This window comes from Rutilus rutilus (genome assembly GCF_951802725.1).
Source record: "Rutilus rutilus genome assembly, chromosome: 5".
NCBI classification, from domain to species: Eukaryota; Metazoa; Chordata; class Actinopteri; order Cypriniformes; family Leuciscidae; genus Rutilus; species Rutilus rutilus.
This window is the reverse complement of record NC_140213.1, coordinates 28,041,688-28,063,107: the sequence shown is the minus strand read 5'-3', so window position 1 is coordinate 28,063,107 and position 21,420 is coordinate 28,041,688. Positions and strand designations below refer to the sequence as shown.

The following is a 21,420-nucleotide window of genomic DNA, read 5'->3' as shown; positions in this document are numbered from 1 at the left end:
ACAGATTGAAAACACTATGGGCTTGATATGTGCTCTATAAGTACGGAAATTAATATCAGCATGACATCTTTAAAAAAAATACGATATTATGATTTTTCTGAACACCAGCTGACTGAGGCGTCTGTACTTTTTGGAGTGTTTTGTAAGAGGAGTGGAGATCTTGAACTACAGATCATGTAGATGAATCTGAATGACTTCTCTTAGTCCTTGACTAATATTTTATGACATAAAAATTAGATCTTTCCTAGGGCTGGGTAATATATTGAATATTTACAGTATATTTACAGTGATATTGCTGGTGATAGGGATTGATGAAACTTGATGCACCCAATACAGTCACAATCCCGAATACAATACAGTAATACGGGACCCCAATACAGTCCCTAACTTTGGAATGCGCCAACAAAGACACTTGAAGCCAAAAAAAGCTTAACACCTGCTAACGCTGCGGTACGCAGGGAAGGAGACAAGAGGCCTTTTTTAATGGATATCAATGGAGGAGAGGCTTTATTATGCTGAAATAAAAAATGCTTTTGTGAGGAAATAGCTTATCATTTAAAGAATCGACAGCCCATTGGCTAATCTTCAACATGTTTGCACTTAAACATTAATTTTGGATTGATCTATTTTTAGAGTTTACACTGAATAAAATGCTGTTTTATAAGATAAGTCACTGACAATTGCGCGTCGCGACAGGTATGATTCAGTTTACGCCACTTCTCATTCATTTCTATAGTATCCACAAACTATTGACTGTCGTACAACTCTGAATGAAATTCAGTGACGTCAAGGCTGTAATGTGATTGGTTATGAAGGCACACGTGATCCAAGTTAGCCGTTAAGCTTTTTCCAATGGTAGAGCCACGGACTCTTGTATCTCCCAATAATAAGACCACTCTGGCACCAAAATGCGAAACTTCTTTGCATGAGCTTGCTTTTCCAGTATCCAATATTTGTATGTAGAGAAACCGGCCCTTTACTGAGCAATCTATTGAACACAGGTTATCCTGGAAGCTGCAATAATAAACTGTAGATTTCCAGACTGTTTTTTAAACCATGTTTGTTCACAGCAATAATGTGCATATCGAGTCCTGTGATCAGTGCAAATGCTCTTTTTCTTTCTTTCTACGGCCTCCATTGATTTAAAAAAAAAAAAAAAACATTTATTGTGTATCTTTGTTACCTTTTGCTGTAAACTTTCTCTCTTTTTCTCAGAAACTGCATGTGCTCAGAAAGACTCTCCAAGCGTTGATCTATCCCATCTCCTCCACGACACCCCATAATTTCGAGGTGTGGACGGCCACTGCACCCACCTACTGTCACGAATGTGAAGGTCTGCTCTGGGGCATCGCCCGGCAGGGCATGCGCTGTAGTGAATGCGGGGTGAAATGTCACGAGAAATGCCAGGACCTCCTGAACGCAGACTGTCTCCAACGTGAGTCCATAATTCAAAATACAGCCCACTTCGGAAAGGCAATGACACATTCTATGAGCCCCCTAAAGGGACATGGTGATGGAAAAAAAATATGAGATGGGAGGGATAAATATTTCAATGCTTTTGCGTTCTCTCGCAATTATATAGTTGGGTAATTATATTGTATATAATATAATTTAATTTCCAGGCATCAGGGAGCCGCTATCAATATGCGGGGTATTGAAATTGCTTTTGAATGAGCACTCACTTTTTACTTTCACTTTCCAAATCGCGATCACACATACTCTGTGTATAGGCACATTTTACAAGATAAAATAGTTGTTAACGACACCTATGATGACCTGTCGATTCAATCAAGGAACAAATCAACGTTAAAAACTACAAAAGACTACAAACATGGCATACAAGACAGGAAGTGAAACAAAAGTCATAACACAGATACGGTGTATTGTGTAACCATAATACCAATAATAACCAGGAAAAAACAGCAAAACCTTTATGCATATGGCGGTACTTTTAATTATAAACAAACCCAAAGTACACCGGGACTTTTATTTTGAAATGTTTATGATTTACTTTTGCCGGCTACTCCATCAAAAAGATGGACATAAAAATATGCTGTCTTGCAACCATCTACAACACATTAAAATATAAACACCATAAAGTGAACATTGCCATAATTCATTAACAGTAGATCTGTTTTTCCATCGCCAAATTTAATGCTTCTTAAAATGATAAATAAATATTTTTAGATATTTAGGATTTTTTATGACCTTCAATTTCCTAAAACTGACGACCCGCTGGGTCTATTTTATTCACTGCATATGACAAAAGATGTTAAGTCTTTCTGGAAAATGTATCCAAATTAAGTGATTTTAAGCTTTAAACAAGAAAAAAAATTGCCAATGTTGTCAGAAAAATGTACTTAATTCAAAGGGAAAACAAGTCTATTTTTTCTTACCGCATTGACAGATATGTTTTTCTTTAACTTAATCCTGATACATTTTTCAGAAACAAGACTCAACATCTTTCGTCATTTTGTTTCTCATGGAACATTCTCTTGTTTTGAGAATGTTTAGATATTTGTACTGGAAAACAAGAAACATTTTTCCCTCGCACACATGCTACTAAATACATTTTACAGTTCGTACACATCTTTCTTAGACAAAGATGATTTCACTCACATTTGCGAGCCCTGTCTAATTCATATTTAGACAATGCAAAGTTTGTTTAATCACCATTAAAACCACTAAAGTGTTTGCTAAGTCAAAAATCACTATTACTTTTGCAATAATATGGGTGTTATAGATAGAAATGCTTAAAACACTCTATAGAGACACTTTTGCATTGTGATGGTGAGTTTAAAAAAAAAAAATCTTCTGAAAATGTTAAAGTTATTACACTGCATGAGCAATGTTTGCCATTGTGTAACGCCATTGTCTGTCTGTCACATAGCATGGCAGCTCTCATCTCTGACATTTTGCGTTTGGCAGCTGTTAATTTTATTGTTTGACACTAACAGAATAACCATCTACACTAGTATAAGCTCTCCAATGAGTGGTAAAGTGCGTGAGATATATGTAGTTTCCTAGTAAACCTCACAGACGTGGCTGTCTGCCAGAGATGCAAATGGGACTGTACAGAAAGAGATTTATTAAACGAGCCATCAAACTCATCATATTAAGAATGTGTGTGTTTGAATGTGAGTGTATATGAGCGTTTGGTTTGACTAGTGCATTACTTCTCTCTGCATGGTTCATGAAAGGACGAGACACCAGTAAACCGTCTCTCTCAGAGACACAGTTTTATTTCCCACATCCAGCACCTCTTGAACACTCTTAAAAAGCATTTGCAAAGTATTTATGATGCATCTGAATGAATGATTCATTTTAATAGGGTGCAGAGAGATACATTTTTCAAGCAGCAGTGAATCATCTATAATCATCTGTTTCGGGGCTGCACACTAGGGATGTGCAATACTATATTCACTTCAGAATCTTTTAGTCTAAATGGCTAGTAGGTCTTAAAGATGCTATATATGCATGCCCACTTTTTATATGCATGTTGACATGGTAGTAAATTTGCATACTATACTATGCACTTGAAGTCTGTACTGATGATGGGAAAGCACATGTTGAGTAATATAGTACGCCAGTATTGAGACAAACTACATCACCATAAAATCTTCATTATGAAAATTCCTTCCATTTCTATGGAGTTGGAATGTCCATCATTCACAAAGCACTTTGTTAAATTATTCAGGATTTGATTATATGCATGATTGCATACTGATTATATACATGCATAATTCCATTCCTTAGATTCACACATTTATAAACTTCTAGTAAACTTTTAGTAAACTTCTCACATCCCTTGCCAGTTTTATACAGCTGAAAATGGCAATCATTATCATACATTTTTCCAAGTTCTTTTTTTTTTTTTGAGAGAGAGAAATATTGACTCATAAAGCATGCACAGATGCATGCAAACTTTCAAAATCCAGCAGAAATAATGCATCATCATAAGAGATTATGTAAGATCACATGTAAATCTCATCGTCCTCTATAGGTGCAGTAGAGAAGAGCTCGAAACATGGAGCCGAGGACAAAACCCAAAACATCATCATGGCCATGAAGGAACGGATGAAAATCAGGGAGAAGAACCGACCCGAGGTGTTCGAGTTGATTCAGGAGATGTTTCTGCTCACGAAGGAAGACTTCATCACCCAGCTGAAGACAGCCAAACAGGCCGTGCTGGAGGGGACGTCCAAGTGGTCTGCCAAAATCACCATCACGGGTAAGCAATGAGCAAATCTTACATAACTTAACAAGAATGTGGTCATATTTCATGCAAAAATTAAAAATGAGAATTTGCTTAAGTGCCATGATAAAGTCAAAGTGCATGCAAATGTTAGTGGTCCAAAAGTAGGCTTCACTGTCATATAAAATAGATAAAAAAAAAAAAAAATATGCATGTACAAGTGGCAAATTGATTGATTGATTCAAAATGTGATTTAGAATTGAATTGCTGTTGGTTTATAATATCTTAATTATGTATTGTAATAATGTTCAAATAATGACAAATTTCATTGCAAATGTAAGAAATAAAATAGCAAGAATGAACATACTGTTTTTAATTATAAATTATTAAATTATTATTATAAAATCACTATATTATATAATTTTATGTTTAATAAATTTTCTATAAAAAATGTATACAAAATGTCAAATAAACACATTTTTTTAATTATTATTTTTTGCAGTTAAATTTGGCCTGTGCATGTTCTTGACAAGTTTAATTTCAATTTATATAGGGGTCAATGACGTATAAGGATTTTCGACAGGCCAATTTTAAAATACAAAAAATAATAATACCTGTTGCAATTGTTCAAACATTAAGGATGTTGTGTACACCTAAATTCATTAAAAAAAAATTATTTAAGTGATTTTAGTGTTTTTTCATTTAGATGAATTGTCTGTAGCCTTAAAAAATGTCATGTGGTGCCACCGTGATTTATCTTAAAATTAATTAATTTCCTTAACATGCTTTAACATTTTTTTACAAGTTCTTAGTAATTAAAGTGTTTAGAAACCAAGTATTTGCATTTCTTTTGAGTTTTTGTATGTAATGATCTCATTTTTTGTTCTATAATTTCCGAGTTGCCTTCTTAAATCTAGTTAACTGACTTATTTTTCCTGTAAATTACATAAAACTGATAGAAATGTTTTAAAAATATCATTTACTAAAGCATACTGTATCAGTGATTCATATTTCAGCCATAGAAATAAGATATTTTATTTTAAATTTAATACAGTGATTGCTTTTATTGGTCGCACCACATGATGATTGGTCGCTTCAAATGACACGAAGACCTTATATAGTTAAAAATCTATTTAAAGAGATCAATGAACAATATATTTTATACAAAAAAATTGATTTAAACCAGATTTTATACAAATTTCACAGAATTTTCCTAAACATAAACATTTTATAAAAAAACATTTTTAAATAAAAATCACATCACAAACACAAGTGCACCATTTAATTTAACTTGACTTAGAATTTCTTTCTAACAAATAATAATGTTATAGATATAAATTATTTCATAAAAGTATTGTATACAGGTAATATTTGGGGTCAATAGTTTTTTTGAAAGTAATTAATACTTTTATTAATCAATGACACATTCCATCGATAAAAAGTGACAGTAAAGATATTTAGGCTATAATGTTACGAAAGATTCTATTTCAAATAAATTCCGTTCTTTTGAACTTTCTATTCATCAAATAATCCTGACATATAAAATGTATCACAGTTTCCACAAAAATATGAACATTGATAATAATCAGAAATGTTTCTTGAGCAGCAAATCATTAGTGACCCTGGATCACAAAACCAGTCACAAGTCGCACAGAGTATTTGTGGCAATAGCCAACAATACATTGTATGGATCAAAATTATCGATTTTTCTTTTATTCCAAAAATCATTAGGATATTAAATAAAGATCATGTTTCATATTTTGTAAATCCTACCGTAAATATATAAAACATTTGCTTTTGTGAGTGAATATAGCAATATCGCAAACATAAATGGACAACTTTAAAGGCGATTTTCTCAATGTTTAGATTTTTTTGCACCCTCAGATTCCAGATTTTCAGTTGTATCGGCTAAATATTGTTCTATCTTAACAAATCATACATCAATGGAAACCTTATTTATTCAGCTTTCATATGATGTATAAATCTCAATTTCAAAAAATTGACCAATGTGATATTGAGTGGTTTTGTGGTCCAGGGTTACATATTAGAATGATTTCTGAAGGATCATGTGACACTGAAGACTGGATTAACGATGCTGAAAATTCAGCTTTGATCACAGGAATAAATTACAGTTTACTATATATTATATTCACATAGAAAACAGATATTTTAAACTGTAATAATATTTCACTCTTCTCCTATCAAGGTACTCCGCTCTTGCTGCAGGGGCAGAATTTTTTCGCCTTGGCAGTGGCATCTGGTAAAATAGATTCAAATAGTTTTAAATAAATAAGTAAGCAATAATAAATACACTACTAATAAATGCATTATTACTAAACTGAAATTACATGCTCTATTTTTTTTTTTTTGCATTTTTCTCATATTGTACCAAGAGTAAACATAAACTGTCTGAAATATATAAAAAAATATCCCAAATTGCATAAAAATCTATTCCAAATGATACTAAAGTAAAGTACTTTTTGTATATAAACCGTCAGTTGAATATAAAAGCATAAAACTGCCAATCTAGGACATATATCTATCATGGAAAACAGTCTGCAGTGGTCGCACCACATGATATTTGGTCGCACCACATGATATTTTCAAATTCAGTCAAAATTTACAGGCACTGAATTGGCCACCTAAACAAAACAAGCTTGCTTCCCAAAAAAGGTCACTATGAAATTTATAATAAAAAAATATATTTGTAGAAATAACTTTAATATTAATTTTTTTTTGAGGTCATACCACATGACATCCAAATGTGGCAACTACATACCAACCATTACAAAGGTTTTTTTTTTTTTTTAATTTGAGAGAATTACAAACCTGCTTCCATGGGTCCTTGGTAAATTGGTATATGTAACTTCCTGTGTTTGAATAGTTTTCAACATATAAGTCCCAAAATGGTAGTTCCTTGATGGTCGCACCACATGATATTTCATAAAATGGACATCATCGGACAAAGTTTGTTTGTATATTATGATGGAAATATAATTTTTTTTTAAAGGATTACAAAACATTTTGGAAATCATGCCAAATAGTGCAGAAAATAAATCTGAATAAATTTAGAGTAATTTCAAAGACGTTTTCAAAACAGAAGTTATGGCCGGACAGTCGCACCACATGATGTTTTGACACTTTAAATAACAAAAAAAAAATAATAATAATAAGTAAAGGATTTTGAAAAGTTAAAGTGATACATGGGAGAGGTACTACAAATATACAGTATCTTTTTATGCATTTAAACCTGTTTTTGCATGAAAAAATGCAATCGGACAGAAAATGTAGGCGTCACGTCATTGACCCATAGACGTATTATTATAAAGTTTTACAATTATAAATAAATAAAAAAATTAAATAAAAAAGTTTTGGCCGAGCATGTTCAAAACAAGTTTCATGAGATTTCATGAAGTCTTTTTGTGCATCTCAGCGTCTGTGGCTGGATCAGACCCTACAGGGAGGAAATGCTGCTCAGTTTAGTTTGGGAAATGTGCCGAGAGTTTTGCTTGTTTTCTGACAGCTTAAACCACCAGACGACAACAACCATCTGCTGTGGACAGAAACATAGGCAGTCGCTATCCGTCTCTCTGAGTCATGAAGAACAGTTTCTGTCCATCTGCATGACGTATATCCTCACATTGCTATGTTTCGGTCATATCTTCCAGAAGCCACTGTATTAGTTCAGCCGGTGCCAGGTGAAGTTTGCTCCTATGTGTCTGTATCAGTGTTGCTCCTTCACCTCACTTTGAGGGTCAACAGAGGCTGTGAATTATTGCCAAGCTTGCAACACTGCCAGAGTGTCTGTCAATAGAACAAAGAGAGAAAAACAGCTCTCTGCTTTAATTTATCCTGGCGTACGGTCGAAACTCCAATTTTAGAAAGTATTCAGGCAATGATTTATTTATCATGAGTTCAACTCTAGCCTCTGTGCATTCTGATTTAGTTTAACTGCAACATACACTGATCTATCTATCCATCCATCCATCCATCCATCCATCCATCCATCCATCCATCCATCCATCCATCCATCCATCCATCCATCCATCCATCCATCCATCCATCCATCCATCCATCCATCCATCCATCCATCCATCCATCCATCCATCCATCCATCCATCCATCCATCCATCCATCCATCCTTCCTGTTCAGTGAGAGAGTGTTGTGCCATGACCCCAAAACCAATATGACGGTCACTGTCAGACACGCTAACATGACATCAATGTGTGAACACACCTCTGGAAACACCAACATGCCATCGCTCTTTCATTCTAGCTAAACTATTCGGACTATATTACCCTCTTCAACCAGCTCGGTGACATTGCACCAATGTCTGTCTGTCTCCAAGCCCAAGGATATATGTTCCCTGAATAATTTAGCACCCTGCTCATTCATAATTAATGTGGCAAGAGCTTCCTGTGAACTGCTATTGGCTCTGTGACGAATGGTATCCCCATTGACTGATTTTAGTGCCACAGTCAGGCTACACACTGTTTTTATGTTGCATTATTGCAGTTATTAGTTAGGGTGCCATATGTACACGCACATTCAGATAGGACATGAGTGATGTTCAAGGATGGATTGTGGTCCTATGAAGCGTGTGGCACCAGCGTAACTTAAAATCTTTAAACCTTTGTCTTCGTATCTCAAAATTATGACTAAAAATCACAGATTTATCAAAAAAAATCTTCATACAATAGCATTTTATCTCCAATGCAAATGTTATTGCTTTCGTTTAGAATACACAATTTGCAAAACATTGTCTTTTTTTCTGTCTCCCTTCTCTAGTTTTATGTGCTCAAGGTTTGCAAGCCAAAGACAAGACGGGCTCCAGCGACCCCTACGTCACAGTACAAGTGGGAAAGACCAAACGCAGGACCAAAACTGTTTTCGGCAATCTCAACCCCATCTGGGACGAGAAGTTTTTCTTGTGAGTCTCACATAAAACAGATGTGTTTTTTGTTTATCTTCCTTCTGTCTTATAAACAAGACTAGATAACATTGTGCTGATGCTCTAGATCAGTGGTTTTGTTCAGCAAAAACTTTTAGCGTTTATCGTGACCATTTTTATGTTGGTATTACGTGACAGGTGAATTTGCACTAGAATACAGAGAATTTAGATGCATGATTATATGGTTTGTTGCCGTTTTATATTGGCATTCAACATTGTTTTTTCCCTTGCCTTTCACGACCCATCAGAACAGACCTGAGGCACATTTTTAGGGCGTGACCCATCAGTTCATATCCACTGCTCTAGAATATCAGGCTCTCTGCATGAGCTGCTAGAGATGAAAATGGTTTTATGCGATTATTCTTATGCAATGAACTTTTTAATATTAGGTTGAACTCAAAGGGCAGAGACATAGTTTCCATTTCACAACATTTCTGCCACTCAATCACAAACAAAATTTCAAATGGCATGTGAATTATTCAAAGTAGCCTTTCATTAATTTGACATTTTCTGTAGAGCCCTTCCATTACGAGTCTGTATCTCTGCCTTTTTTGCTGATACTCAAAGGAGCTTTTTAGTTTGTTTGAAAAGGGTCATAAATGAGGAGTAATGGAAATCATTTGTATTCCCGTTGGCTTTGTCATTCTCTCATGGGACCATTTCTTTTCATATTCCTGATGGTGTATCCTTGAGGCTTCTGCAATCATGGGTGTCACATTATAGTGAAGACTGCCCTACTCCATTCATAAACCTTTGTTAGGATTTGATGTTTCTGATGATGCACAAAGCCTATAAATCAGAACCCTAATATCTACAGCAGCACCTTGACTGTGGAAATGTTGTAGAATCCGGACAGAGACCTTATATCTTGTGCCATTTGTGTATTTATGGTTGTTCCTGATTATTAGTTGCTTTTTTCATTACGGTTTTGCTGAGGTCATCTTTATGAGATCAATGCACTTCATCACACTGCTGTATTTTGCAAGCTGTGGTGTGTTCAGAGTGAGTGGTGTGACCAACATTGATCATTCATCATTCAGAATTGAATTGAGAATGCCTTTTAGATTTCAGTTCAATACTTGAATTGAGGTAGCAAACAGGATGCAAAATTTCAAATAAATTCATAACAATACATTTTTAACTAGAAAAGCAAAAAACTTGAAATTTGACTTGCGGACAGACATAATTATGGAAGGATGGATGGATGAATGGATGGACAGAAACGTGGACGTATCTGTTGTTGTCCCACCGGATGTGAGACTCAGAACTTGAATGTATCTGTTGCAGTCTCACTTTTGCCAGAGACTCAGAACTTGTGTCTTTTGCTGCCTGGCCTGTAACAGGCCACAGGCTCAGTACATGGTTGATATGTTACAGTCTCACCCTTGCAGGCCACAGGCTTAGAATGTGGTTGTAGTTGATGTCCCACTGGATGGGAGACTCAGAACTTGAATGTATATGTTGCTGTCTCACTTTTGCAGGACTGAGACCCAGAACAAAGAGTATCTGTTGAATGCGTAAGCGTACCTATATCCCTTTCCGATGAGGAGGAGCTTGCAATGTGGCACTTTTCCATTCCAGTGCTGTGATTGGCTGCTGGCATCAGTTCTTTCCCCTGTGGAACTCAGTTGTTTAAAGCACACAGTTAGAAGTCTTTAAAGTGTCTTTAAAGTTTTACCGATACATTTCTCACTTTCCAAACCACCACCAGAATACCTTTGGCAATATTCTAAACAAATAGAGTCCAAGAAGCTGGAAAAAGATTGAACTGTAATGCATTAATTATTTTGTACATTTACAGCTGAATTTGTGTAAGATTTGTGTACAAATAGCTGTCGCTGAGAAAACGTATGACAAAGTATGAAATGGTTTACATCAGTTTTAAAGTTTCCAAACATGGTTATGAATGGATTTGGATGGATCACTACAGCTGCATCCGGAGGTCCTGATGAATTTTATGGCGGTCAGAGGCCAAAACTTTAGGAATTAGTCTCTAGATAGGTGAAGGGCAGAAACTGCAAGTGGACCAATGAGAAGTCCTATCCTTCCCGGGATTGGTTCCAGAGGTGGTCTTCTTGCTCTCTAAGAGCTGTCTGGCTGTTGTCATAGCATCTTTATCTGACAGCGTTGGACAGTTTGTTTGTGTTAGTCCGCCAAGACCCAGAATGTAGCAAACCTATAGATAGATAGATACGTAGATAGATAGATATTATACAATATTATTAATATTCTGTATACTGCTACTCTGCATCCTGCCCTGTACTTTTTGTATTACCCCATGTTACTTTATCTACTGTTAAACTGCCCAGCCCTTTTTCATACCATATAGTGAGCAAACAGCACAAATGCGGTGAACCAAGTGAAACCAAGTAACTCCGATTTTCAGCCTGTATTACATACGAGAGAACACTGCTGATGCCTTGAATATCAAACTGCTGAATCCTGTCGGCAGATATCACCGCTGGAGCGATCTGCTTCTCCTTGCTATTGTATTGAACTTTAGCTTGAATGTGTGGATGTGTTGTTGCCGTAAGGGAGGATTGCTAGATTACTAAAGACAGTGATAGAGTTGCAGCTTGTATATCTTATGTATACTTGTCTTATAAGTGACCCCTAATCCTCATCGCCCACTTTAATTTTCCATTTCAATCCGATCTTGAGATCTTAATCCTGAGAGAATCATCAGCCTCCGCCTATGGAACAGTGTTCATTTTGGCAGCCATTTTTGATTTAGTGTCTTCATCGTCAGACGAAAATGCTTATTGGTCTTAGTCACATTTTAGTAATTTTGTCTTTCATAGGTTTAGTCTAGTTTTAGTTGACGAAAAGTCATTGCATTTTTTGTCAACTTTTAGTCATTACTTTTAGTCAAACTGCAGTTATCAATATTAATTTTGGTAGCTATTTTATATGTACTCTTTAGACAAAAAATGTAATTATAATTTTTCTCTCTAGGCCAATTCAATTAAGCTTATGAGAAATTTGAATCAAGGTAACAGTCTGTATTGACATTGCACTCTTTAGCAGTAGCACTTGTGCAATTCTCCATCCCTTTTCCTTAGTTCAGTGGTTCTCCAATTTCTTTAGAGTGCCGTACCCCCTGGTTCTCTCTTCCACTTAGACTACAACCACACCTTTTCCATTAAGGGACAATATTTTCCAGTTAATTTTTTACATTTATAAATACCTTTATAAAATAAATAATGCTTTAAATAAAACAATGTTCAATATGCAATGATGGTAAAAACTTTTAAATATTAAATTAAAATCGCTGGTAGGTGGCGGTAAGTCACTGTCTTTATGAGTGTGTCATCGAGTCATTCATTCAGTAACGAAGCAAGTGGCTGCCTGTATTTATGAACGGATCATTGAATACTTGTCTGTTTTTCAGATCATCCGCGCTTTCAACAGTGTAGAGAGCGGGTGCGCATGCTTGCCAGATACTAATCGGTCAATAGGAATCTTGCCTAGGATGCCAAAAAGGCTAGAAACGTCCCTGCTGGCAATCGTAAGCATGAACGCTTGTAAAAAAAGTAAATGTGTTGTCTCCTCCTTTATTCGACAAAAACAAGTGGTTTTGGTCAAGTTTTTATTTTTTTTTAAACACACTTCAGTCTCGTCTTTTTTCGTCAACGATATTGCATGTGTTGATATAGTCACAGTTATCGTTTAATGACGTAGGTGTCGTCTCTCATCGTCTTTTAGTCATGGAAAAAAAGTTTGTCACTGAACATTTTTCATCATAAGCCCTATTCGGACAGGATTAACTTTCGAGGGTAGATGGAGTAATGTAATTTTATCACAGGACGTCTGTAATGAGTTAATGGCCAATTCGCACGGCATAAGATATCTCAGTAAAACTAGCAGAAGTGGGAGGGGTAACTCGTTGCTTCCTGATATCATGTGCGTAAACACATAACCTATATTTATAAAACAGTTATGTTCGGTCGAACAATCTATTAATTAACTAAAGATTGGATTGTGTTGGTAATAGGCACTTACCTAACGCTAAAAGATGTTTCGTGCCTCTAACAAGTGCTTTTGGTCTTCTTTCTGATCTAAATGGTATGTGGAAAACACTTGAGTTTTGCCACAGACTTGTCCCAGTGACATAGTGCTAGAACGTAACTGAATGCTTTTTCAAGCGTCTCCATACTTGAAAAACTGCGGAAGACTACTTTTAAACAGGAAATGATGAAATATTTAAGTACATATTTACAGCGGGCCTATTCGCACGGGATTAGTATTACCTGAGGTAAGTTTTCCAGACCTTTTTACAGAAGGTAAAAGTCGCCGTAATCTTTACTGACATTGTCCGTAATGATTATCGAGATGTCACATTCGGACGGGACTAAAATCACAGAGAAGCTCTGGTAATAATTACTTTACCCCACCTCTCCATGTTAAACTAGTCCTGTCCCAATAGGGCTATAGTTTTAAAGGCCACACAGATCCCTCTCATATGCTTGCATGGTTTTACATTGTGGATAGGGAATATTTCAAATCGTCTTTGTGAACAGAATTCTAGACTAGATTTTTTGCTTATATTTTAGGTGACAAATTATGTTCACAAACATAGTTGCAATGCCAGGGTGTTGCTATGCAGTTATTGAGATATATGAGGGGCCCACTTTAAATGTGCCCCTAGATGGTTGTTAGGGTGGTCTTGGTTGTTGCTAGGTTCTTAGTTTTTTATGATTTTTGAAATTTTATGATTCACAATTTTATATATATATATATATATATATATATATATATATATATATATATATATATACAGGAACAAAGGAGTAAGCAGTGAGTGTTTTTCTTTTTCTTGTCTATAATGTTGTTCAATTGAAATGAATTATCATTAGACAGTGGCAGGTTTGTTAGGCTGCGTTTACACTGCAAGGTCTAATGCATGGATACAATATTTTGACACATAGTCAATGTTTTTATCCCCCAGCAGTTTATATTTATATTTATATTTATATTTATATTTATATTTATATTTATATTTATATTTATATTTATATTTATATTTATATTTATATTTATATTTACATATTACATTTATTTTATTTTTTTACTTAATACTAAAGGGGCTGTGCTTTTGTCATCCCTAGTCATGAATTTGTTTAAATCACTGTTTGAAGGCTAATTATGAGCTGCAGTAATAGTGAGTCTTGTCTTAGTAAACACCAGTAGATATGTTGCTGATTCTGTAGTGTTGGGTGGGATCCATTAGGGGTGTTTCATGGTCATTTCACCCAAACCACTCTTATGTACTGTATGAAAATGTTTAAGGGTGTTGATGGCTGCTCTGAGAGTGATGTAAATCCCCTCTGAGTAATGCACGCTTTACTTCCTCCACTGATGTCATGCATGTAAAGAGGAAGTTATGCACTGATTCTAAAGGCTACATGACCGGCCAGTGCGCTCGTGCTGTGACATGTCGAAATTTGACAGTCCCTGGGTGCTTGAAGAGATGGCCTCTAAGCATTATGGGAAGTTTATGTTGATGGTGGTATGAAAGCTTCTTAAGGAAACCTTTCTAAAGGGTTTGGTCTGCCAACCCCTTGTTCACCCTTCCCTGCCCCCACAGCTTTCTGCACCAATCGTTAAAAGTCCCATGGGAGCCAACCAAGAAGATGATGAGATGAAAGATGATCAGTGAAGCTGTTTAGAAAGAGAAAATGAGAGTGGCCGAAAACAGCAGTATCAAACCCCTTTTTAAAGTCAATGGCTACATCTATCTATCTATCTATCTATCTATCTATCTATCTATCTATTAGGGCTGCCCTCGACTAAAGATTTTTCTAGTCGACTATTCATTTAAGCGATTAGTCGACTAATCACACGTGTAGGTAATAAGAAGCCTATAACAATCATAATAATGAGCCTTTAATTGTCTTGACATAGCCTAATCAGCACTCAAGCACACACATAAAGGCTGATTTATACTTCTGTGTCAGACCTACGTCGTAGCCTCTACGCTGTAGGCTATGCGTCGGTTTTCATTTATACTTCTGCGTCGTTATCCGTGTTGACGTGCAATTGCACATGTGAACGTGAAACCCAAGGGAGGGATTCTAGCAGACCAATCACAGCACTTGCGGTCCGCATAGAATTGACGCGTTATTACATTTTTGGATAGGTGCACGTCAGGGTACGCCATAGGCTACGGATGGGTCGATGGATGATAGGCAAACGTTTAGATTTTCTGCCTGACAAACTGTTATCACAAGGACCATCCATCCATCATATATATCATCTGTGTTACATTCATTTCCACTCTCAGAAAAAAAGGTACAAAAGCTGTCACTGTGGCGGTACCTTTTCAAAAGGTACACCTTTGTACCTAAAGTGTGCATATAAGTCCCTCAAAGGTACATATTGGTACCAAACGTGTACATATTAGTACCTAAATGGTACATATTAGAACCCTTTTGAAGGGTACTGTCCCAGTGACAGCTTTTGTACCTTTTTTTCTGAGAGTGAGCCCTGCTGTAACATAGTGTGGTATATAAATTATATATTTTATTATTATATTTTATTTTATTTCATATTTTTACATGAACTTGCAATCATCCTGTGGGTTGAATTGAGCTCGTCCATAGACTTTGACTGGTCCCTGGGATGTTTCTTTGACACCTCTGGTGTACAAGAAAAGGAGAAGAGTGTGGTGTAAGAATATAGAGCTGAAACTGAGTAAAAACAGTTCAGAGAATATTAAAGAAGAGATCACACTCTCTTGCTGTTGTACAGTGTAAGTGGTCGACCTCGCACTGGTATGAGAAATGAGAAATATGACAGGTACGTCTGTGACTTCCTTGAGCAATAATGAATGAGAGGCCTGGCTGTATAGTGAATATAGTTACACACTAAGATGTTGTGTTAAGACACAACATGCAGCAAAGGGCCTGTTACCCCTTCAGTCGTGACTGTATTCATTATAAAACACAGCCTCAAGTGTCTTTATAGAGTGCAACAGTCGGGTTCCGATTTTCTAAATTTTTAACGATAACTTACTGACCTCTTGTGAGCTATGAGGTTGTTAATTGATGATATGCTTTTCTTGAAGCCATATATTTGCATTATTTCAACTTATTTTTTTAAATAATCATGTTTAACAGTGGAATTTGTGGTAAAAAAATTACAGTACTCATAATGCTGTGCAAAAATTCCACCAATCAGAGAGTTGCAGGCCTCAAATCAAAAAAAGCCAAAACAGCTTGCAGGGAACGGCCTCTCCCATGAAGCACTGCAAATGACATAAATACTTAAACTTATAAACAGTATATATATTCATACATATAAATATATACATTTAATTGTCTACTCTGTGATTCATAGGATTGTAGTTCTTTCCCACAGTAAAGCCATTACAGTCATTACACAGTACACTGTCTTGTACCGTTATTGTCCAATTACAAAAAAAAATTGTATTCTTCAAATCAAAGTCTGTAATGTTGTGATTCACCACATAGCTGGTTGGTTTGGTTCTTGGTTTATAATGCTTTAACAAAGACATTTCAAGATCCTTATGGGAAAAATACTTCCGGAACCAATGCCACTGAAATGCACCTGTGCACTGTTTTAGAACACGCCCTCCTTCTGCCATTGGTTGAATAAACATAGTTCCACACCAAACTCGGCTATTGGTTGAATCAGTAATGCTGTGTCTGTCGGTCGGGATGCTTAAACAAGTAGAGAAATCTTTTGAAGGATTCACAGTGTTTACACTTTACTGAGGAGTCTGGCCAAATGGCCAGCTACTTTTATGTCTCGCCAAAGCCTATTTGTTCACGCATTTGGCGCTTGTTAAATTTTGAACCCTTCCAAAGACAATAAGATGTGGATTTTCATGCAGCAGCATTGCAGTTTCAGCACTATGTGAATGAGAGAGTGCGTGGGAAAATGCTCTGTCGCTTTCAATGTGTGCATTTCTTCATCTAAATCTCATAATAAATATCTATAGTATGATGAGAGACTCTAGGGCTTCAGAAGATGCTGGATCTGTTGATTTTGGAAAGATTTATGCAGGATTATGGGGAAATACTTATTATGAGATGAGTTCTCAGTTCCCCTCACCTGTTTAAACTTTTTCAGTGAGAGAAAAGCATTTGAGAGATAGTGGAAGACCTTGCATTTGTTTTCTCAGGTTGATAGTCTTTCTCTGTCATAATAGCAAATTAAATTTATCAAACAGTCTTCACAGTATGTCTTTTTATAACTGCTGATGAAGAGTCACTATAAATTTCTCCGATCTTGAACTTCTGTTGTGGTGTATTTTCTCTTCTAATGCCACGTTGAGAAGTCCTAGCGTTTTAACGTGCGGAATGTGCTGTAAAACACGATGGCACATAGAAGTAAATCTGTGACATTGATCCAGTTCTCTTTAGCAGCTCCTCCACCCCAAAGTTGCACCATGTGGCTAGTCTCATTTGCATATTAGCACACTTTCTGGATTAGCTTTAAACTAAAACTCTCTAGTGCTCTCTAGTAAGAAACTTCAAAGAAAAGCAGAAACTGGGATAATTTCTCTAATTTATAAAATGTATACATTTCAGATTTAGTTGCAGAGACTGTTAATGAGGACACATGGGGTGGAGTAGGTGCTTCATTTCTACACACTTGAGGATTTTGAGAGAATTTTATATTTCCACAGCAAAAAAAGTACTTATTTTAATGTCACCTTCATATTGTAAAGTGCAAATTGTGCAAAAAAAAGAAAGAAAAAGTTTAAATGCAAAAGTTTGGGGTTGGTATTTTTTAAAAATGTTTTGAAAGAAGTCTCATCTGCTTGGAAATCATTCTATTATGCTGATTTGCTGCTTAAGAAACATTTCTTATTATTATCAAAGTTGAAAACAGTTGTAATTTTTATGGAAATCGGGATATTATTAATATTATAATTTTTTTTCAGGATTCTTTGATGAATAGTAAGTTCAAAAGAACAGCATTTATTTGAAATATAAATCTTTTAAAACATCATAAATTACTTTACTCTCGCTTTTGATCAATTTAATGCTTATTTGCAAAATCAAAGTATTCATTTCTTTAAAGAAAATCTTACTGACATTTTTTTCAGTATTTTTGATGAATAGATTCAGAATAACAGCCTTTTATTTGAAATAGAAATCTTTTGTACTTTTATAAAAGTCTTTACTGTCACTTAGTTTTAATTTCTTTAAAATGAACTGACCCCTTACTTACTGACACCAAACTTACTGAACGGTACTGTATGAATTCCAATACATGAGTTGATGTCATCAAGAATGAACTGATTAAAAGGACAGGTAAACGATCAGACCTGATTCTTCCATATAAAGCAACGGTGTCAGGATTTGTCTAGCCCTCACAGCGATCATTGTATAAAACTCTTACCGTTCTTGTAATATTATGATATTTATATTTTCTCCTTAGGATCATGTCAGTCAGTATGATTTGATGTGATTGGAAGTGTTTCAGGGCTGTGCGGTGTTCTGTAGTGCTGTGAGGCTGTGGTGCGTTGACTGCATCTGTGGAACGTTTGTCTGCAGGCATAACGTCTGTCTGTGAGCCCGTCTGTCTCTCACATCAACCCTCCACCGGAGAGAGAGACATAGAGATGGACCACAGGAGGCTAAGTGCCCTGTTTGGAGATTCAGTGGAGCATATGACCTTTAAAAGCAGTTCGGCAAGCAGCCCGTGACTCTTCTGTGTGTGTGTGTGTGTGTGTGTGTGTGTGTGTGTGTGGATTTTTTTGGCTATACTTTAGGGACAAAACTGTCCCTTGATGTCAGCTAAATAACAAAAGACTTCCCTTTGGGGACGTCCTCAAAGGTAAATTGACTCTTAAATTAAGTCAATAGCATTCTGTCTGGAGAAAGAAAAATCTCAAATGAGATCTCTTTAATGTCGGTTTTGTTTTTCTTAGAAAGCAGCAATGATATTATATGGTGAGCAAAAAGATTTTTAATTCTCCTGGTTTTCAGATTCTGAAAAAAAACATCTTTCAGAAGAGATCTATGCTCAGATTTCCCAAGATACCAACGGATTGCAATCAAAAGATCTCCAGCTCAAACAATTCTCATCAAATTTTGATGAGAAATTGAAATTGTAGGAGAAATGTTTCTAACGCTCCTTTCTCTCTATTCTCAGTGAATGCCATAACGCCACAGACCGTATAAAAGTTCGTGTGTGGGATGAAGACGACGACATAAAGTCCAGAGTGAAGCAGCACTTTAAGAAGGAATCTGATGACTTTCTGGGTCAGACTATCATCGAGGTGCGGATGCTGAGCGGGGAGATGGACGTCTGGTATAATCTCGGTATGTTATGGGCCTCTTCAATCAAAAATCTCACCAAAATTGAAAGGAATCATTAACAAAAAACAAACAAACAAACAAAAAATGTCAAGCTAAACCTTTATGACTTTTTTTTTCTTCCCAAAATAATATATTAATGCTTTTCTCTTCAGTACATTTTTTACCCCATAAATAAATAAATGAATTTATAATAATAATAAATATTTAGGTAGTTATTTGTTTGTTTGTTTGTTTGTTTATTTATGTATTATCTGTATATATGATTAATGAGAATTTGTTTTTTATATATATTTTTTAGGGCTGTCAAAAGATTAATCGCGATTAATCGCATCCAAAATAAAAGTTTGTGTTTACATAATATATGTGTGTGTATAATTATTTTGTATATATCAATACACACACATGCATGTATATATTTAAGAAATATTTGCATACATATACTGTATATATTTATATATAATTTATATTATATATAAATATAATTTTTTTATATATAAATTACACATTTTTCTTAAATATATACAAGCATGTGTGTGTATTGATATATACAAAATAATTATACACAGTACACACACATATATTATGTGTAAACAAACTTTTATTTTGGATGTGATTAATCGCGATTAATCTTTTGACAGCCCTAATATTTTTATTAATTTTCCCAAAAATCAATGACAATTAGGTTGCTTTTTTACATTAAAAATGTTTAATTGTCAAAAATGTCTTGTCAGAGCACGACTTGATCATTAAAATATAATATAATCTTTTGATTTTAGGTTGAAATGTGATCCCTCTGAGCATTACTTTGTGAGATTTATCCGTAGTGGCTCCAAAAAATTACAAAGACACACCATAAAAGAAGTTCATCCTGTGCTTTATATCAGGTATTCTAGCTTCGCTAATGATGAACTATCCCTTAATACTCCTCAAGGAAAGTTGCAGATGGCCTCATTGTTCTGCAGAGAATCATTTCTCCTTTTGTTGATGGTTTGTGTATTGGATTGTTTTCTTTGGCTTGGAGGAGAAGCATGCGTTTTTAGAGCTGTGACTCTGGCTAAACTGAACCGCTGATATCTGTGCCGTCCTTCTCCATCTGTCCACATCGAGATGTGAGAAAGATCCAGATGGGCGTTTGTCTGGCCGCTGCGGCCACTTACCAGACATCAATTAGCGCAATTAAGAGATAAAACAAGATGTGAGGAGTATTGTCTGCAAAGTGCCATTTTTCCTTTATTATTTTAATAGAAGACTTTAATAGAAGTCAATATTAAATTAAAGTGGATTGCAAATCACCACCAGCAATATCTGAACATGCAATATATCAAAAGAAAGAACAGAGCCTCTGCTTTTAAACAACAAATAAACATTTTTATTCCAGCTTCATTCATTAATTTTTTTATTAGTACTTGAATGTGGGTAATGCTGGGTACACACCAAAAGATAATCGGGCTGATTTTGGGCCGATTTCCCCCCTTCCGACAATCCTAGCTATGTCCCGATTATCTTGATGGTTCTACAGATTATTTTATCAGATTTTCTCTTGGTGTGAGGTGTGTTAAGAGTGTCCGAACCTGATCGGAAGAACGTCGGAGCCGTCCCGATTGCGAATCGTAAATATTCAACATGTTTAATATTTACGATCAGAAATCCTGATGTGTGGGGGGAACCCCGAGGACAAACGCGTGCACGCTCTGGAGATTATCACCTGAAACGAAACAATATCCAATCAGAAAGCGAGATGATGGAAGACGGAAGCATAACAAACGCAGTCATGGCGCAGCACAAAGTGAAATTGATGTGGACAGCAGAGATGGAGGATCAGCTTGTTGATTTGTGGCAACAGCACAAATGTTTATACAACGTGTTGTGTAAAACCTTTCCAAACACTATCATCGCAATTTCTTCCTGCATATTGTCTGCCATGCTTATTCTGAGGGCTCGTGAGATTTTGCGAGATTTCCTGTGTTCACAGTCGAGA

The 21,420-nt window shown here is 35.7% G+C and overlaps 1 protein-coding gene across 1 annotated transcript in view; it reads left to right on the top strand.

Moving 5' to 3' along the window:
* unc13c (unc-13 homolog C (C. elegans)) overlaps positions 1-21,420 on the top strand; it is a 404,470-nt gene that overhangs the window by 45,458 nt on the left and 337,592 nt on the right. Inside the window, exons 7-10 of the mRNA XM_084408974.1 lie at positions 1,216-1,435; positions 4,004-4,231; positions 8,985-9,126; positions 19,276-19,445. Of these exons, the coding sequence (XP_084265100.1) occupies positions 1,216-1,435; positions 4,004-4,231; positions 8,985-9,126; positions 19,276-19,445 (760 nt within the window). The remainder of the gene's footprint in view (positions 1-1,215; positions 1,436-4,003; positions 4,232-8,984; positions 9,127-19,275; positions 19,446-21,420) is intronic.